Source organism: Bos indicus, chromosome 23, assembly GCF_029378745.1.
Source record: "Bos indicus isolate NIAB-ARS_2022 breed Sahiwal x Tharparkar chromosome 23, NIAB-ARS_B.indTharparkar_mat_pri_1.0, whole genome shotgun sequence".
Lineage (NCBI taxonomy): Eukaryota > Metazoa > Chordata > Mammalia > Artiodactyla > Bovidae > Bos > Bos indicus.
The window spans coordinates 35,052,137-35,067,503 of record NC_091782.1 but is presented as its reverse complement, the minus strand read 5'-3'; the positions used below and the strand labels follow the sequence as shown (position 1 = coordinate 35,067,503).

At 38.8% G+C, this 15,367-nt stretch overlaps 1 protein-coding gene across 4 annotated transcripts; it reads left to right on the top strand.

Annotated features, from left to right (window-relative positions):
* Positions 1–1,233: 1,233 nt before the first annotated feature.
* Positions 1,234–12,044, top strand: GMNN (geminin DNA replication inhibitor). Of its 4 annotated transcripts, none has more exons than XM_070778308.1 (7): positions 1,234–1,394; positions 3,344–3,440; positions 6,859–6,936; positions 7,566–7,713; positions 9,992–10,074; positions 10,371–10,481; positions 11,648–12,044. In XM_070778308.1, the coding sequence occupies exons 2-7, from the start codon at positions 3,351–3,353 to the stop codon at positions 11,735–11,737; spliced, it is 600 nt and encodes a 199-aa protein (XP_070634409.1). In that variant the 5' UTR covers positions 1,234–1,394; positions 3,344–3,350; the 3' UTR covers positions 11,738–12,044. The 4 variants fall into 4 exon arrangements, with proteins under 4 accessions (XP_070634409.1, XP_070634408.1, XP_019841857.1 ...); XM_070778307.1 differs by having other exon boundaries at positions 1,235–1,394; positions 3,326–3,440; XM_019986298.2 differs by having other exon boundaries at positions 1,236–1,394; positions 3,326–3,401.
* Positions 12,045–15,367: the final 3,323 nt, after the last annotated feature.

Sequence of the window (15,367 nt, the reverse complement as noted above, 5' to 3'; positions counted from 1 at the left end):
ATGATGACGCTTTGCACATTTTGAGCTCTGTCAAAAAGAAATACAATGCGACAGGTGGCAGGAGATGGGCGCAGTGTCTGCAGGGTGTCTGCAGTTGAGAAAGCACTGCTTTCAGAAAGGTGGTGCTGTGCGTAGTTACCAGCTATTTCCTTCCTTCTGAGAATAATTCCATGAAAAGTTAACAAACGGGGAAACAGACTTGTATTAACATTGATAGCTATGGTAGGTATAAACAAAAGATTTAACATGACTCTGGTTATCCGAAGTGTACTATGCTCACAAAGAAAGTTGAGAAATTTGTAAAATGACTAAAACCAATAATAATAATATAAAAAGCTAGAAGTAATTAATATTCTAGCTTCGCGGTGGCTCAGGGGTAAAGAAACCGCCTACAACGCAGGAGACTGGAGTTCGATTCCTGGGTCGGGAAGATCCCCTGGAGGAGGAAATGGCAACCCACTCCAGTATTCTTGCCTGCAAAAACTCAAGGACAGAGGAGCATGGGGGCCTACAGTCCACGGGGTTGTAAAGATTCAGACAACTGAGCAACTAAACAACAAAAACAAGGTTTTCCTGCTCCTTCGAACTGCAATGGCAGCTGTATTCCAGCGCCTAGAACAGTACTGGTAGCTCCAGGCGCTCAATCAATGGACTTGAGGCAGGATTAGGCCTTCTAGAACTACCGAAGTGAAGTGAAGTGAAAGTGGCTCACTCTTGTCCGACTCTTTGCGACCCCACGGACTACATAGTCCATGAGATTCTCTAGCCCAGAATACTGGAGTGGGTAGCCTTTCCATTCTACAGGGGATCTTCCCAACCCAGGGATCGAACTCAGTTCTCCCGCATTGAGGGCGGATTTTTTACCAACTGAGCCACAAGCGAACCACAATTTAGTCAACGTAAATAAGCCAAAATATAAAAGCTCTTAATACAATAAGGGGGCCCTGGAACAAGGATTTTCAGAAAAATAAGATGTACTATACATACAATACTTTGTTCTCTCGGTGTTTACATCCAGTGGGGGCAAAAAAAAACAAAAACAAAAAAACATACACTTTGAACGGAAGTTAGGACAGCAGGACAGAACTGGGACCTAGAACCCATCGGGGCCCAAATACACACCCTGCCCACCACGCAGGCGCAAGAGGGGGCGGAGCCGAAACGGGCGGGGGCGAGAGGCGATTCGTCGGATTCCAATAGCTCCGCCCTACGTCTAGCGTCAGGTGGTTACGTGATTGTCCAGGGCCGGCGGGAAGAGTTTCAGTGTTTTCACAGCAGCGCGCGCCCACACTCTAGCAGCTGCTGGCCCAAACGTGGGTTGGCTGTGAACCCCGCGCGAGGAGCAGCGGTCACAACTTCCTGAGTTCGATACGAGGACTGCACGCTTCCATCCGGTAAGTGTGAGAGGGTGGCTGGAGGGGGTCCGCAGGGTTTGCTAGATGAGGACTCTTTTGGGCTGCCGCCGGCCAGAACTCACGTACTCCTCTGATGACTGCCTGGCCACTGTCGGGGTCGGGGTGAAGAGGCAATTAAACGGTCGCGGGACGGGGGAGGAGGTGAGACTGGACCCCGTCCCATTAGTTAGGTCGGTTTTGGCGCGCTTTCCCGTCCGCGCTCGCTATTGGCTGGCGGGCGCCATCCCCAGGCACGCCCATGGGTTGGAGGGCCCCGGCGCGCTGAACCTTCTGCCTCCTCTTTGGCTTCTGGGTCTGTGTCCCGAGGACAAACTGGCGGGGTCGCGGGCGGTTTCTGTGCAGCTGGTTGGTGTGAGGGCATCAGTGTGGGTGTACCTGGTCAAGAGGAACATCATCCGTCCTCTTGAACTGGTGGAAATCCATTGTTGTTGTCTAGTCGCTAAGTCACGTCCGACTGCGTGACTGTAGCCTGCCAGGCTCCTCTGTCCATGGGATCTCCCAGGCAAGAATACTGGAGTGCGTTGCCATTTCCTTCTCCAAGGGGATCTTCCCCAACCCAGGGATTGAACCCGCGTCTCCTGCATTGACAGACTGTTTCTTTACTACTGAGCCTCCGTGATGGTCAGCTAACTGGGGTCATGGGAGAAGATCCCTGAATCCTGCGTCTGCTCATTTAAAGAAAAAATGAACGTGGTGACACTTGGTTTCATCAGTTTATCAATATTTCCTTGGACTCAGTCCTATGCCAGGGTTTTCAATCTAAAATAAAACTAGATAATAAAAATAAGGATGTCGGCGGGAGTGTTAATGAGCAAGTGAAGAGTTAGGTTTGACCCGTGGCTTTCAACTCTTTAAATCATGACGTGTACTAAATCACATTTTTTACATCGCAATTTAGGACGCATTCCTCAGCTAAATTAGAACCTTCAGGAAGCAGTATTTATTCCTCCTATGCCATACACTTTGATGTTTTAAACACCCACTAAGTGATTTTGGAATCCCAGGCTGCGACTGGCAGTTTGAACACCAATGCCCTGGATCAGCCCGACCAGCATTTGCTAAACATTAAACTGACTAGAAAATAGGATGCGTCACAGCATTAGACTTTCTTTGCTGGGCTTTTTTGATTGCATTTGTGTGTGCTGGTGCACAGTGTAAAATGTATTCACATGGAATGGGTCACAGTCAAGTTTAGCAGTCACTGCACTGAGTAAAGAAAGGCATGGCTACAGAAATCAGTGAGATCTGTATGAGAGACAGATGAGAGAAGAGCGATGGCTGAGGAGTTCACATTTGGGTTTGGAGTGAGTGGAGCCCAGTGTTCTGGTTAATAAGATTGCAGAGCCCTTTGTCTCCTCCCTTTTCTTTGCATCCATCAGTACCTCAGTTAATGGTGGCTAAACATTCCCTACACATGGAAATGCATAATCTTATTTGGTTAGATACTAAGTCAGCATTAAGTTATTGCTGGTTACCAGAGCCAAGTTTATTATAGCTTAAATCTGCCTTTGAAACAGCAAAGTTAGGATGCTGTTCTGGACCTGATCATACCCAAATGTCTGTGTTTAACTTTTCCCACTGACCATTTTTCAGATCTTTGGGAGCCCTGCATTTAATCCAGAACACCATCATGTTTTGTAAATTTGCTTAGGATACATATTTTCTCATATATAACAAAATTTTACCAGTCAGAATTATTGTGTGTGTGTGTGTGTATGTATAAAGTAGAGATATTAACAGTCGTTAGCTTTAGTCACTTGTCACTGACAGGGCTGAGTTTGGGTACAGTGAGAAGAGATTCCATCTTTTTTATCGTTATGATTTTTTAATTTTAATTTTTATGATTGTACTTTGAACAAAAAACTGAATTTCACTTTCTGATGCAGATTATTCTGTTTTTGAATTGCTAGTCTTCTGTTCTTCGTCAGGTGTGTAATGAGTCACAGCATGAAGCAGAAACAAGAAGGACTCCAAGAGAATGTAAAGGTATGTGATGCAATCACTTTCTCCTGTTGTAGAAAGCAGGTAGGTAGATGTTTTTTGACGTAATTTTGTCAAATTTAACTTGGCTATAATTTCTATGAACCTTGACTTAACTAAATTTTGAGTCTGAGGGCAAGAGGACTGTTTAAAAATGAATTATGGTTGAATATTAAGTTTTGTGGTCCATGTACATAGAATGTTTTTCCATTTGGTTAGCTCTAACTATTTTGTTCTTTTTAATACTATTGTAGCTGGAATCATTTCCTTAATTAAATTTTTGGTGTGGTCGTTGCTGCTATATAGAAATGCAGTTGACTTTTGTATCTTGATCTTGTTTCTTTCAACCTTGCTGAACTTGTTTATTAGTTGTATTAGTAAATTCCTTAGTGTTTTCTATATACAAGACTTTTTATTCCTTTGTTTTTACTCTTACTTTTCATGAGATGATTTTATTAAAATCCTTTGTGTATATATTCAGATTAGATCTTTGATCACAGAGACATTTTGCATTATTAACTTGCCTTAGTATCTTCCTTAAATTATTTTTCTTGAATAATAGTTTGTACTGATAATATGTGAATTTGATTCCATCATCTTCCATAACGGGTAATAACATCTTCCAATTGTGCTTTGTATGTGTGTGTTTTTTTTAAGCTTTTTATTAGGAAAATATTAAAAAATAGCAATTTAATCTCAGTTTACTTCCCCCATTTTCAGCAGTTATCAGTATATCAGTTCAGTTCAGTTGCTCAGTCATGTCCGACTCTTTAAGACCCCATGGACTATCAGTATATGGCAAGTCTTATTTCTTTCTTTTTTTTTTTTTTTTTGGCAAGTCTTATTTCATCTCCATCTCTATTCACTCCCTCTTTCTTCCACTGAATTATTTTGAATCAAATCCCAGACAAATAATTTATATAATTCCAGCAGAGTCTAACATTTAAAGAGAAGTCCAATATTTAGTAGCTATAGTACAACTATCTGGGATATAAAAGGACCTGGATTCTGCTTGGTTCTGCCTCCAAAACTGTGATTTTGGGTGAGTTACTTAGCATCTCCGCCTCAGTTTCAGTTCAGTTCAGTTCAGTCGCTCAGTTGTGTCTGACTCTTTGTGACCCCGTGAATTGCAGCACGCCAGGCCTCCCTGTCCATCACTAACTCCTGGAGTTCACTCAGACTCACGTCCATCGAGTCAGTGATGCCATCCAGCCATCTCATCCTCTGTCGTCCCCTTCTCCTCCTGCCCCCAATCCCTCCCAGCATCAGGGTCTTTTCCAATGAGTCAACTCTTCACATGAGGTGGCCAAAGTACTGGAGTTTCAGCTTGAGCATCATTCCTTCCAAAGAAATCCCAGGGCTGATCTTCAGAATGGACTGGTTGGATGTCCTTGCAGTCCAAGGGACTCTCAAGAGTCTTCTCCAACACCACAGTTCAAAAGCATCAATTCTTCAGTGCTCAGCTTTCTTCACAGTCCAATTTTCACATCCATACATGACCACTGGAAGAACCATAGCCTTGACTAGACGGACCTTTGTTGGCAAAGTAATGTCTCTGCTTTTCAGTATGCTATATAGGTTGGTCATAACTTTCCTTCCAAGGAGTAAGCGTCTTTTAATTTCATGGCTGTAGTCACCATCTGCAGTGATTTTGGAGCCCAGAAAAATAAAGTCTGACACTGTTTCCCCATCTATTTCCCATGAAGTGATGGGACCAGATGCCATGATCTTAGTTTTCTGAATGTTGAGCTTTAAGCCAACTTTTTCACTCTCTTTCACTTTCATCAAGAGGCTTGTGAGTTCCTCTTCTCTTTCTGCCATGAGGGTGATGTCATCTGCATATCTGAGGCTATTGATATTTCTCCCGGCAATCTTGATTCCAGCTTGTGCTTCTTCCAGCCCAGCATTTCTCATGATGTACTCTGCATATAAGTTAAATAAGCAGGGTGACACTCATCTGTAAAATGAGCGAGTTGGACTGAAGCTAGTCCGTAAGAGTGTATTTTAGGAGTTCGTGGACTCCTTGCCAGTCATACACAAAATGCCATGTGTGTGCTTGTTTTGTTGTTACTGTTTTCTGAGGGGGTTTGCAAAATATAAAATTGGTTTCTAAAAAGATTAAGACTCATTAATATATGAGAACCTTTCTGGCTGTAAAGAGCTTATTCTAATGCAAGATCTGTATGAATAAAATGATAATAGCAATATTACATTTGGGTGGCTGGATGCTATAAAGCTTGCAGTTGTGAAAGTTAAATCTTGGAAATGGTCATTTAGTATTTCAGTCATTTATCTTAGTAGCAAGCGTTTAAATAAATTAACATCTCCTATTATTAAAAGGTTTCAAAGTTGCATTTTCTTCTGTTTGTCTGGAGACTGTTGACTAATCTAAATTGTATCTGAAATGTTGGTGTAATATTTGTTCTCACAGTAGCCAGCGTTTGTTCTTCAGTTCAATAGTGAGATAATAATCAGCAGTAGAAACTTGACCGTGGGAAAGGTGAGCTCTGGTCCTGTGAAGTGCAGTGTGGAATCAGTAGCTTTCTCACGCTGCTTTGGTGTCATGTTCTTACTAACTTTGTTTGAGTATTCGCTATTGTTTGCTATCCCATGGTGGCAGTATAACTAATGATTTTTTGCAAATATAGTAGAGAGATCTTTTAGATCAGGAAATATACAGGAAGGTATTTACATATTACAAGGAAGGCATTTTTTTTCCCGAAACAGTAGCTTGGGCATTTTGGAATTCTAGTATGCCTCAAACACTGACATTTTTGCTGTCTGCTAATGAATGGTCTTGAAGCAAACTGCTTCTGCACTCAGGTAAAGGTTGAGGGGGAGAAGCAGGTCTTCTTACATGTGTAATGTTATTAACGTTACATTCTTCTGGTGAATTCATTATAAATACGTTAGGGGATATTCACAATTTAAAGAAAGCCTGAGAGGAATCCTTTTGATTAGGGGTGAGAAATATTTTGCAATGTAAATAATTAACCCTTTCCTCCAATTTACCCCTTTTGTGGGTTTCTGCCATAATTGTAATGATATTTGGTACATTTCTAGTTTCTGTGTGGAAGATCTTTTTTTATAAGATGGAATACAGATATTTCTGGTATTCTGGAATTTCATCATATATGAAGAATTAGAACTTAATGTTGTATTTTTGTTTGAACTAAACAAATGACTGTAGCAAGAACATATATTGAAATGGGAAAAGAATGACTTGTGTTAAGTTTGAGTAATATGATTTATTTTTAGAATTTCTTCAAACTTTATTAGAATTTTAGGGAAATAATAAGTTTGCTAGTTGATCACACCATGTGTAATTTTATAAAATTATATACCATATCAAACATTAGTGGCCTTTGGGTTGTTTTGTTTTTTGTAAATTATAGTAGGATTAAGATAGTAACAGTCCATATAGTAACTTAGTAACCAGATAATTTATTATGTTGACTTTCAGAGTAGTCCTGTTCCAAGAAGAACTCTGAAGATGATTCAGCCTTCTACGGCTGGATCTCTAGTTGGAAGAGAAAATGAGGTGTGTATTGTTGAGCTAGAATGGGGTACAGATGATACTGCACTTACATTAAAAACATTTCAAAGACTTACTTGGTCAGAAATACCTAAATCATTGAAATTGGGAAATAATATAGGGATAACCATTGTATATTCCCCACAGAAGTGGTTTTTGTTTTAATTTCAGTTAAGGAAGTTGAAAGTTGGTATGAATATCTGTAGTAGAACTGGGATAATAAATTATGAGTTAACCTATAGGCGTAATGTTTGATTTCTTTCTTTTTTTTTTTAAAGAATAAAATGTTGGATTCAATCATTTACCCGTGTATATAAATAGTGAAATCATGGATGAGGGTTTCTAGACTTTTATGGGTTGAAAATCATGCCTTCCCATGTTACTGAATTATTTAAGTAATGAAAATGAATTCAGCTGAGCCTTAGACCCAAGTCTAATCTAAAACAAATTGCTGTAAATAAAATTCCTAAAATATGATTATACATTTTTGTAGAGTTTTGAATTTATAATTTTTTAAAAGAGCCAAAGATATCAAAAAGAGATATGAATGCTTTAGTTTTAATTCAAAAGAGACAAAGCTATTCAGCTTTCTTGTTCATTAAACAAAATGACTGATGTACATATTTTCTTTATAGTTGGTTAAAGGCTTGTCCAAACAGAAACATTGGAATGCCCAGTTAATATCTAAGACTTCCAGCTCTGGAGTTGTTACTGACCAAGAATGTAGTAAAAGTAAAACTCTTGGAGGAGTCAGCCAAGAAGCATTTGATCTTATGATTACAGGTACAAAAGAATATGTATATATGCAGCTTTTATCTTAAAAACTTAAATTATAATAAGGGTAAATATTATTTGTTGTTATGAATTCTGCCTACAGCTTTTTAATCTATTAAAATATTTTGCTTTAATGTTTTTGATAATTTAAAGTTTCTTATGGTTGGAAATATATAAAATGTAAATTTGGACAGGTCCTATGGTTTGGTAAGATCCATATATGCGTGAAATATTAAAGGAAAGGATAGTGAATAATATGGCAGCTTTGATATTGGACATGTAAGACTTAGAAATAGTCTCTTCAGAAGAAAAGTGTCTAGAGAATGAACTTGTGGAGAGGAGCTTGAAGAAAAGATACCAGGAGAAGGATATAAGGGAACAATAGGAACAATAAGAGGAGTGAAGATGAGTGAGAAGCATGTGCCTGTGAGAATTCCTGGTTTTAATGGAATGGCAGTGGGATTCAGAAAAGGAAGCTCGTGATGTATAAGTATTATGGAAGGTGATTACTTCTATTTTAATAATGAGTCATTGGATATTATTACTGAGGAGAAAATTTGAGACCTGGAGAAGTTAATGGTTTTACCCAAGAATAAAGTGATATTTGGGCTCATTTTGAGTTGCCTGCATGACAGTGGGGGAAAAAATAAGTAGATGGTGGGTTTTTTAGGCAAAATTAAGAAAGGTTGATTGCATACAAATAAGAAGTTCTAATAATAATGTAAAATAAGCAACAGGATTTGTGACAGTCATCTGATTTGGCTAAAACTAATGAAGATTGATAGGAAGTAATAACTAAAGTTAAATATGGAAATAAACAACTCAACTATATATCATATTGCTATCATAATCACATAGAAAAAAATTAATCCATATAACTTGAACACAGAACTCTTGACTATACACCCTCAATGGGATATATTGTGAGGGCTAAAAGAACTACAAAGACATCTTGAATTTAATTTTTGTTGTTAGTGGTATTGCTATAGTAGCAGTTATGGGGGAAATTTGAGTATATTTTAGGATTGAGCAAATGGGTAATATATTGACGTGGTTGGGTTCATGGTATGGTGAAGGGAGATACAATATGTAATGGGGAAGGAAAGGAAGAACTCTGTTGTGGAACTGGAATTGGGAGTGTTGGTATAAACTGATTTTTTTTTTTTAAAAGAATCTACCTCTGCCAGTGAAAGAGCCCAGAAACAATGGCACCTAAATAACAAGAAGCACAATCACATCCAGTTCTTGGTTTGTAAACAGTACTCTCCACTAAAGCTCCCTGGAGAAATGGCTGCTTCCAGGACTGGGGCAAGCTCACTATAGAGTGAGCTTGTAATCTCTTGTGTTAGAAAACACAAGAAATCTCTTGTGTTAGAAAACCAACAACTGATGCAGAGGTTAAATGGATAAGGAGACTGCTTTAAAGGATCCCCTTGGCTAAATTAAGGAAAGTTTGAGCATCAAAATGAATGATGACAAAAATGGATTATAATACACTGAATTAGAAAAAAGTACATGAGTCCCTTCTGGTAATTTTCTTCTGAATTGGGGTAGGGGATGTTCTTTGACTGAATAACGCCAATTACTGAATATAGAAGGAACTACATAAATGGAAAATCACTACTTTTTCATCCACCATAGAAACAGTAGATTTAAGAAATATTAGTGGAGCTAAAACTGGATGAAAGGTTGTTAGGGAACTGGATATAAACACCACAGACTAAAAATTTTACTCCATAGATCATTTACTTGTTACTAAAGGAAGAGTGTCTTTACAAGGGAGAAATCATCTTAAACGATTGAGTATACCATCTGGGACTGTGACAGATGAGTGTGCTCTTCTTCAGTGGTACGCTGGGAAGGAAACACGGTGTTTACAAGTGTCCTTGCCAACATCTATAGCTTGAACCTAATAATGAAAATGGACAAATCCAAATTTAAGGGCACTGGAAAAATAACTGATCTGGACTTCTCACAAATGTCACTGTTAAATGACGACACATAGCAAATGCAGCAACGACCTTTAACAGTCTAGGTGCAAGTTACATGTGTACTGTACTTGTGTTGGAATTGTTTTGAAAGATTGAAAGTCTTCAAAACGTTGGCAAAAATTAGAGAAAATACTGATTTGGCTTTCTAACTTTAATGTTTTTTAAAAATGGTATTACTAAGTACTGAGTAAGACTAAATTGTTTTTTAATAGACAAACGTTACTGGGTTTTTACAGCAGTATATATAAACAGTAGTGATTTTCAAAGTTACACTGTAAAACATTCATTTATTTTAGAAAATCCATCCCCTCAATATTGGAAAGAAGTGGCGGAAAAACGGAGGAAAGCTCTCTATGAGGCACTTAAGGAAAATGAGAAAGTATGTACTGGATATAATTTGTGACATTTTTAAACATTCCGGGATCATTTTTCTTCTGCTGTCTAAGATATTTTACTAGAGCAATATAAACCAGATGTAATGTTGGCCTAATAAAGTCTAATTAGGCAGAACTGTTACACAACAAGAAGCCTGTTGTGTTGAGAGCCAAGGACGGCACCTTTGTTAGGAACTCTGCCCTAAATGTGTCTGTCATTTGTATACTTGGAGCCATATAACTTGGTTTACAGCGTTGCAAATCTGTGAGATACTGAACTGTTTTGATTTATGTCACATAGCTTCATAAGGAGATTGAGCAAAAGGACAGTGAAATTGCCCGCCTGAAGGAGGAGAATAAGGAACTGGCAGAAGTAGCAGAACATGTTCAGTATATGGCAGAGATGATACAGGTAGGCGTCTTACCCTTCTCCTGACTCAGAGCCGTCTGTTTTCCTATCAAGTCCAGGTAGCATGAGCAGAAAGTGTTCTAGGATCAGATCTCCCGGTTTGAGTCCTAGCCCCTGCCTCGCACCATTAAGGTAGAGTTAAGCAGGTTGTTCATCCTGTCAGGGCTGCATTTTCCTCATCTATAAAATGGGAGTAATAGTGCCTACTTTCTAGGCTTCCTGTGAGGATAATGAGTTATGATGGGGAGAAAATGGAGAGAACTGCCTGTATACAGTGAGAACCAATAACTGTTAGATGCTGTTGTTTATTATTATGAAACAAAAGAACACCTGTTTTCTTGTAGAAATATAAAAAGGAATTATATCTGAAAAATATAGGGAATTTATTATATTTCACAGGTGTCAAATTTTCAGACAGGCTTTTTTTTTTTTTCATTTTTATTGGAGTATGGTTGGTTTATAGTGTTGTGTTAGTTTCAGGCACACAGCAGAGTGAATCAGTTACACACACATATATACACGCAGACATACACAGTTTTAATTTTAGCTGTAATGCCAATGAGACGTGATGGGCACTTACAAAACTGGTATTAATAATTGGTGTACTGAATAGCTTTGTTCATCTTATCTGACTTTTTTTTAAAATTTAGAGGTAACTAATGTGTTTATAAGTATTACCCTGATGACTGTTAACTTTACCAGTCTTAAAAACTAGGTCTTAAATTTATTCATGTCTGCAAAAAATCATCTTGTGGTTAGGAAGGAAGTTTTTCAAATCAAAACTTTTCTTGTACTGAATTTCTGCCTTACATTTTAGAATAAGGTTTTCATTTGGAAGCGCTGTAGTAGCTCTCTTAACTGCCGAGGGAGTATTGGTCCAAAGCAGATAGGAAACCTGGTTCCTTACTGTAGTTTGAGAAGTACTGGTTTGAATTGTATTCTGAAAGCATCTCAGTACTTAAAAATAAGCAAATTTGTAAACACTGACTTTGCAGAAATAGGATCTACTATGGTTAGCACTTCGATATAACACATGCCTGCTTGTAAGTGAATTTAGTAGAGACATTATGAAAAGAAACTTATTACAACAGTGAGGGTTCCTTATATCAGCATAGTAATAATGGACTTGGATTGCAAAGTTCTTAAATTATTGGTTTATTCTTTAAAAGAGGCTGAGTCATGAACCTCTGGACAACCTTGAATCACCGTATAGTCAGGAATTTGATCCTGAACAGGCAACTGCTGAGGATTCTGAGTGAAGTAGAAGACTCAGAAATTGGTGGTACATGTGCTGAAGAAGTTGTCTCTTCCTCTACAGATGTAAAACCGAGTATATGAAATTCAGTAACTGCCAAAGTTTACCTCCGCTGTAGTTCTTTGTAGCAGAACAAATAACTTTATAATGAAAACTTGTTATCAGACTTTCTTGTTTGTATCCTGGAACCCTGTTATTGTATTAAAATACAAATACTATGTATTTTTAATCTATGGTGTTTTGTGTAAATAGCATTTTCTCAGTTGTCAGACATGACCTGTGTATATAATAAATAAACTTCATCCTGTTGAGCTCTGTGTGTATCTTGGAAGAATGAAGTGTAAAGAGTCTGTGTGGAAAATTTGTCTATTTCTGTGCTTTTTGTTTTGTTTCCTTTTCTGTCCTGCTAACTAGCTTGGAAGAAACCAAGGGAAAATGACTTCTCCCTCTTTAGACTGAGATAGCTAGGTCTCCCCATATATATATACATATATATATGTATATAATCATATACAACCTGGTTGCATCTCAAGCTCACTGGAGGGAAATTTGATTTCCAGACTCCAGGCCCCGGTAATAGGACCAAGTAGAAGTGTGAACATCTAGAGGTCCCAGAGCTCCCCGGGTGAATCTGACTAGCCACGGGACGGCTCAACAGGCTGGTGGGATCCTGCTCTTCTTGGGAGGGTAAAATGCTGGCGGGGTGCTGGTGGCCTAGAAAAGCAGAGGGTGGAGCAGATAAAGAAATGCAGGAATAACAGGGTTCTGAAACTTTCTGTTCACACATTTCACATAGTGGTGTAGACAAAGTGTGTATATTGAAGTAAGAGGGTGAAATGAAGGATGTTTTGTAAAAAGAAAAGGACAAAAGGGAAATTGAGAAGTATACAGCATTGGGATTGAGTAAGTTCTGTTGCCAGCATACAAGCAACTTTGTGTAAATTGACAATAAAGAGCAATATCAAGCTTTTAAGGATTACTTTAGGCATGTTATTCTTCTAGAACTTCAATTTTCTTATCTCTAATATTGAGGCAAATTCCACCCCTGTGTTTGTGAGGACTAAAAATTTTAAATAATGGAAACTTATTAACCTATAGCAACATTGTCCAATAAAGTTTTCTGGGATGCTGGAACTGAGTTGTCCAGTATAATACCCAGGTAGCCTTGAGTACCAAATATGGCTATATGAATGAGGAACTAACATTTTAATTTAATTTTAATTTATATTTTAAAGAGCCATGTGAGGTCAGTGGCTGCTGTATTAGTGCAGCTCTATATATTTTAGATTTGGTCTATTAGCCCAAAGAGAGAATTGAGGAAGAATAGAAAAAATTTTCATTGTTTTTTTACCACAATAAAAATAATTTTTAAAAAGAATTAAGGATATTCTTGATTAGAGGGAGAGGGGACTCAGAGGAGTTTAGAATGAGTGGTAAAGAGGAGAGCTAAGTAGAATAGGATGACTTGGCAAGTAGTAGTTCTGGAAAATGTCAAAAATGGATTGCTAGGATTTGGTAGCAGGGAGCAAAAGAGGAGGGAACTGAGGATTTTAAAATTTAATATCAGAGCTAAAACTGTTAATCTTCTAGAAGAAAGTAGGAAATTTTAGTGATCGCAGATTTGGTAAAGATTTCTCCAAAAGGACACATCACTATACAATAAGTCAGGTTGCATAAAAATCAAAAATTTCTCTTTGAAATTTTTGAATGCAAAGACAAGCCACAGACTGGAAAAAAATACTTGTAAAACATACCCAACAAAAGATTTCTATCTATAAAGAACTTAAAACTCATTAAGTAGATAGACCACCTTTTCTTTAAGTGGAGGAAAGGTTGGCCCCTTGGAGAGCATATGTACAGATGGCAAGCAAGCATGGGGAGAGATGGCGTTATTAGTCACCAGGGACGTGCGAGTGAAACTGCAGTGAGGTAGTGTCACGCGTGCATCAGAATGGCTCACGTGTGAATAAAACTTCACAGTACCGAGAGTTAAGGATATGAAACAATTGGGACTCTGGCAGTGCCGGTGGCAATCTTAAATGCCACAGGTGCTGTTGAACTGTGCAACAGGTCCTTAAAAATTAATCATATACATTCTATATGATCCGGCCATTCTACTCTTACCTGAGGGAAATGAAAGCATAAGTCCTTTATAAAGATTAGCAAATAAGGCCCTTGTGCTCGAATTGCTATCTAGCATTTGCTTCTAAGAGAATCCTTACAAGGGACAACAAAGAGAAAAAACCATTTGTTACAATTTTGGTAAGCCAGCGTAAAATCACAGCTTAGCATAAAAATGCCTCAAGGCCCAAATCTGAACCTGTTTTTCTCAGAGACCCAGCATTATTTGACTCTGAATTACAAAAGTATTTGGAAAACGTAATTTCTGTGACGCAGTTTCTAAATGGGGCTTCTGATTTCCAACCCTATAAACTGAGTTCTAGTTTGAGAAACTGAGTTACACAATTCACAAAGTCCACAAAGGATGAAAAGGTTCAGTGACTCAGCAGCAGAACACAGCTTTTCCTGTTTCAAGTTTTGAGACAGTTTCCCCAGGGAACCTCATGAATCCACATGATGTGAATAGCATTCCTAACAACATTCCTGTAATAAAGATCATGGACCTACACTTTGTCCAGGCCCCTCAGTGAAAGGTGGAAGCATGACACTGAGTTTAGTCAAGGCATGTCTGAAAGACGAAAGTATTCAGTTCAGTCTCTTGATGGCTCCAATTTAAGCTAGAGGCAAATATTAGGGTGGTTAGAGACACAAACGGAGAAGGCAATGGTAACGCACTCCAGTACTCTTGCCTGGAATGCCATGGACGGAGGAGCCTGGTAGGCTGAAGTCCATGGGGTCGCTACGAGTCAGACTCGACGAGTGACTTCACTTTCACTTTTCACTTTCATGCATTGGAGAAGGAAATGGCAACCCACTCCAGTGTTCTTGCCTGGAGAATCCCAGGGACGGGAACCTCGTGGGCTGCCGTCTATGGGGTAGCACAGAGTTGGACACGACTGAAGCGACTTAGCAGCAGCAGCAGAGATGCAAAAAGCTACAAATCCTTTAAGCGCTTTTTCATAAATATTTTTTGTAACAAAGCCTTTGATGAGGCTGGACAGTACGGAACTGCAAGTTTTCTTTTACATATTTTCTAACAAAATACGGACGGATGGTGAAAATCCAAGAGGCGAGCTTTAGGCTGTACTTTGGGTGTCTGTACACATAATACTCCATCTCTTTCCAGAGCTGGATCAATGGAGGTGAGCACTGCTCCCATGAAGTGTGAGTTCCCCTGAACTGGTCAGCCTGATGTGCAGTAAGATCATGTCTGAAAGCCAAACATGGCCTCAGCCAAGGATGTGGCACCTTAAAGGCTGGCACTGAAACAACGCAAGGATGTGTTCGAGTAGGGCGACAGCATCCACTACAGATCAACAGCATCCATCTACATCCACTGGAGCATCTGTTGTGGCTGTGAGTTGGGTTTGGGTTTGGCATTTCTGGGTGCCTTAGCTAAATGTCATTAATAACCACACCCACCAAACACACCACTGCTTCTAACAGTTACATAGGTAATGTATCTTCCAGTGTATTCTCATTTTATAAACTTAATTTTTATGAGGTTATTTCA

Bases quoted from the DNA above. Each gene is read 5' to 3' on its own strand.
- GMNN (XM_070778308.1), top strand. From the start codon at position 3,351: ATGAGTCACAGCATGAAGCAGAAACAAGAAGGACTCCAAGAGAATGTA. The intron at 7,714-9,991 runs GTACAAAAGAAT...CATTTATTTTAG, and splicing joins ATTTGATCTTATGATTACAG to AAAATCCATCCCCTCAATAT. The intron at 10,482-11,647 runs GTAGGCGTCTTA...ATTCTTTAAAAG, and splicing joins ATATGGCAGAGATGATACAG to AGGCTGAGTCATGAACCTCT.